The 3,481-nt window shown below is 49.4% G+C and overlaps 1 protein-coding gene across 1 annotated transcript; it reads left to right on the forward strand.

The window, feature by feature from the left end:
• Positions 1–1,604: 1,604 nt before the first annotated feature.
• On the forward strand, positions 1,605–2,945 carry LOC149474722 (uncharacterized). Its single transcript, XM_089668708.1, has one exon. The coding sequence runs from the start codon at positions 1,855–1,857 to the stop codon at positions 2,599–2,601; it is 747 nt and encodes a 248-aa protein (XP_089524834.1). The 5' UTR covers positions 1,605–1,854; the 3' UTR covers positions 2,602–2,945.
• The last annotated feature ends 536 nt before the right edge of the window (positions 2,946–3,481 follow it).

Consider the following 3,481-nt stretch of genomic DNA (forward strand, 5'->3'; position numbering starts at 1 on the left):
AAGAACATCTAAACCTTCTCCAATAGGACAGGGGCAAACCTGTGTCCACTCCCCTTATGACAGTTTCTTCTCATGGATATTGTGCTAGTGGGCCCCTAGCAAAGGTCACTGTCCCCATCGAGGGACATCCTACACAATTCTTAGAGGACACAGGTGCAGCCAGAAGCGTTTTGCGGAGAGAAGATTTACCCAATGAAACATACCTCTCAAACATTGATGTTTCCTGCGTTGGAGTAGACGGCTGCCCACAACGCAGTTGGCTTACAAAACCTCTACATATCGGCACCTTACCCAATCTTCTGTCTCGTTTTGTGGTGTCAAATACTTGCCCGTTGAATCTGCTGGGAGCTGATGTCTTGTCCAGGTTGCAAGCAACTATATCCTACCAACCAGATGGCACCATTCAGCTCTCCACCCCCTTGGGAGAGGAAGACACCTCGGCTCTATGTTCATTACCACGGATGATGTCTCTACAGGAAGTTTCAGGCCACCCCTTGCCAGACCATGTAGAACAGGCCTTACAGGAGCTGCCACTTACTCTTTGGTCCACCGGCCCTGAGGATATTGGCCATCTGAAAGTTGCTCCAGTGTTAGTCCAGCTTAAGCCTGGAGCACCATTGCCACGGAAGCCTCAATACCCTCTGAAGCAAGCCCAGATGGACGCCATCTCCAAACAAGTCAATATACTTCTGGAAAACGGGGCATTAATTCCCTGTGTGTCCCCATGCAATACACCCCTTTTCCCAGTGAAGAAAAGAACTCCAAAAGGTGAGCCCACCAAATATCGCATGGTTCAAGATCTGAGAGCAGTCAATGAGGCAACTATTTTGGAAACCCCCATTGTACCAAACCCCCACACCCTGTTTGCAGGGATACCTCCCACAGCCCAAGTGTTCACAGTTATTGACTTGGCAAATGCCTTCTTCAGTGTTCCACTGGACCCCTCCTGCATGTATCTCTTCGCCTTTACCCATGCTGGCCGACAGTATACCTGGAGAGTTATGCCCCAAGGGGCCCAAAATTCGCCAAGCCAATTTACAAAGGCCATGACAACTATCCTCAGCACCTGGCAACAGTCACACCCGGAAGTCATAGTGCTCCAATATGTGGATGACTTGCTCCTATGTGCCACCAACCATTCTGAGGGAAAAACCGCCTCTCTGAGCCTCCTCCACCTGGCTTAACAGGGCTGCAAGGTTTCTAAGGACAAGTTACAGTGGTGCCAAACTTCTGTCATTTTCTTGGGACATTGCATTTCCCAAGCCACTCGTCACCTCACACCGGATAGAGTACGGGCTATCCCGAATGTCCCAATACCTCAGGGACCAAAAACCCTGCATGCTTTTCTAGGGTTGGTTTCCTATTGTCGTTCCTGGATCCCAGAAGCCTCCATCTGATGCAATCCCTTTATGATGCCCTGAAATCTGAACCCTTTCCCCTGACAGAAGAAGCTGTACTTGATTTCCATCGCCTGAAAAAAGCCATCTCCACTGCACCTGCATTAGGTCTACCAGATTATGATGAGCCCTTCAAGCTTTTTGTGGCTGAGAGACAGGGTCATGCAACAGGAGCTCTGGCACAACGCCATGGGGGTCGCCTCCGGCCTCTGGGTTATTACTCCTGCAGGCTAGACCCGGTTGCACGAGGTGGTCCCTCCTGTCTGAGGGCTGTTTTTGCTGCTCATCTTCTTCTGGATAAAATGGCAGATTTGGTCTTAGGACATCCACTCACACTTCTGGCCCCCCATGACATTACCGCAATACTGAACCAAACCCAACCAAAACATCTATCTGCCGCCAGGCATCTGCGACTGCAAGGCTCCCTTCTTTTACCTGATCATGTCGCCCTGGTCAGATGCACCCAGATAAACCCTGCAACTCTTCTCCCTCTTCCAGGGGGGGGGGGGTAGACGAAGCAGAAGAAGACACCGAAGACATGGCACCAGAGGATGTGGTACATGACTGTTTGGAACTTATGCAGGCAGAAACTACACACCTACCAACAGTCCATGATACGCCCCTATCAAATCCTGACCTAATACTTTTTGTGGATGGATCCCGCTTTGCAGATAATGCTGGCACCTACCACACTGGATATGCTGTGACTACCGACACAATGGTACTGCAAGCTAGACCTCTTCCATCTTTTATGTCTGCACAAGAGGCTGAACTAAGGGCCCTCACCAAAGCCTGTGAATTAACAAAAGGAAAGACAGCTAACATTTACACGGACTCCAGATATGCACTGGGAGTTGCATTTGATTTTGGCCTAATCTGGAAAATGAGGGGCTTTCTCACGGCAGCTGGGACTCCTGTAAAGCATGGAAAGGCGATCAACCGCCTTATGGAAGCACTCTTACTACCAGCCCAAGTGGCCATATTGAAGGTGAAGGCCCACGGTAAATTGACCACTATGGAAGCAAAAGGAAATCATCTGGCAGACATGGCTGCTAAGCAAGCTGCGGTCAGGGAGCAGGAAGAGGATGAAGAGATGTGCAGTGAGGTGATGCCTGTGCTAATTCATCAGCCTAAGGACAACCAACTCCAGGAAGCCCAGGATAATGCTTCAGAAGAAGAAAGGAAGGAATGGATGCAGAAATGAGCAGTTGAGGACAAAGGATTGTGGGTTGTGGGGAAGAAGGTTTTGCTTCCCAGATCCTTATATCCGGCAACAGTGCAGTGGGCACATGGAGCATCACACCTGTCCAAGATGCTAATGAACTCTTTGATCAGTAAATACTATGTGGCACCCGGAATTACGGCTTACACAGACAGATTCTGTAAGTCTTGTGTTGTATGTGCCAAGTGCAATCCTGGAAGACCTGAGAAACCTCCAAGCAAGCATCTGGCCAGGGCACTATATCCATTTCAGAGGATCCAGATAGATCATATCCAGATGCCAAAAAGTGGACGATTTGAATATGCCCTAGTGGTGGTGGATATGTTCTCAGAATGGCCAGAGGCGTTCGCAGTAACCAACCAGACGGCAAGAACCACTGCCAAGAAGCTGCTCACGGAGATAGTCTGCAGATATGGAGTGCCCGAGGTGGTTGAAAGCGATCAGGGACCGGCTTTTACTGCCAATGTCACAAAAGAGATCTGGGGGGCTCTGGGGGTCACACTTGCGTCTCACACACCCTATCATCCCCAGAGTAGTGGGAAGGTAGAGCGCCTAAATGGGGTCCTGAAGTCAAGAATGTTAAAAATGGCCCAAGAGGTAGGCATGGGATGGCCGGACAGCTTGCCTATTGCTTGTTTGGGTCCGCCCCTAGACTGGGTACCTACTATCCTCAACAATTACAATTGCAGTCTGACTCATTGACAAAGTATGTGATATCTTTGACACGTGTGTTGACTAATATCCATGTGCAAATATTCTCCTCCATTCCAGATCCTGAGGCGGACATAGGAACACACACTTTACAACCTGGAGACTGGGTCTTGGTCAAAAAGTTTCTGCAAAAACATACATTGGAACCCAG

The sequence above is a fragment of the Staurois parvus genome, unplaced genomic scaffold (genome assembly GCF_062004578.1).
Source record: "Staurois parvus isolate SC_StPar_1 unplaced genomic scaffold, SC_StPar_1.0 ptg000002l, whole genome shotgun sequence".
In the NCBI taxonomy this organism is placed as follows: domain Eukaryota; kingdom Metazoa; phylum Chordata; class Amphibia; order Anura; family Ranidae; genus Staurois; species Staurois parvus.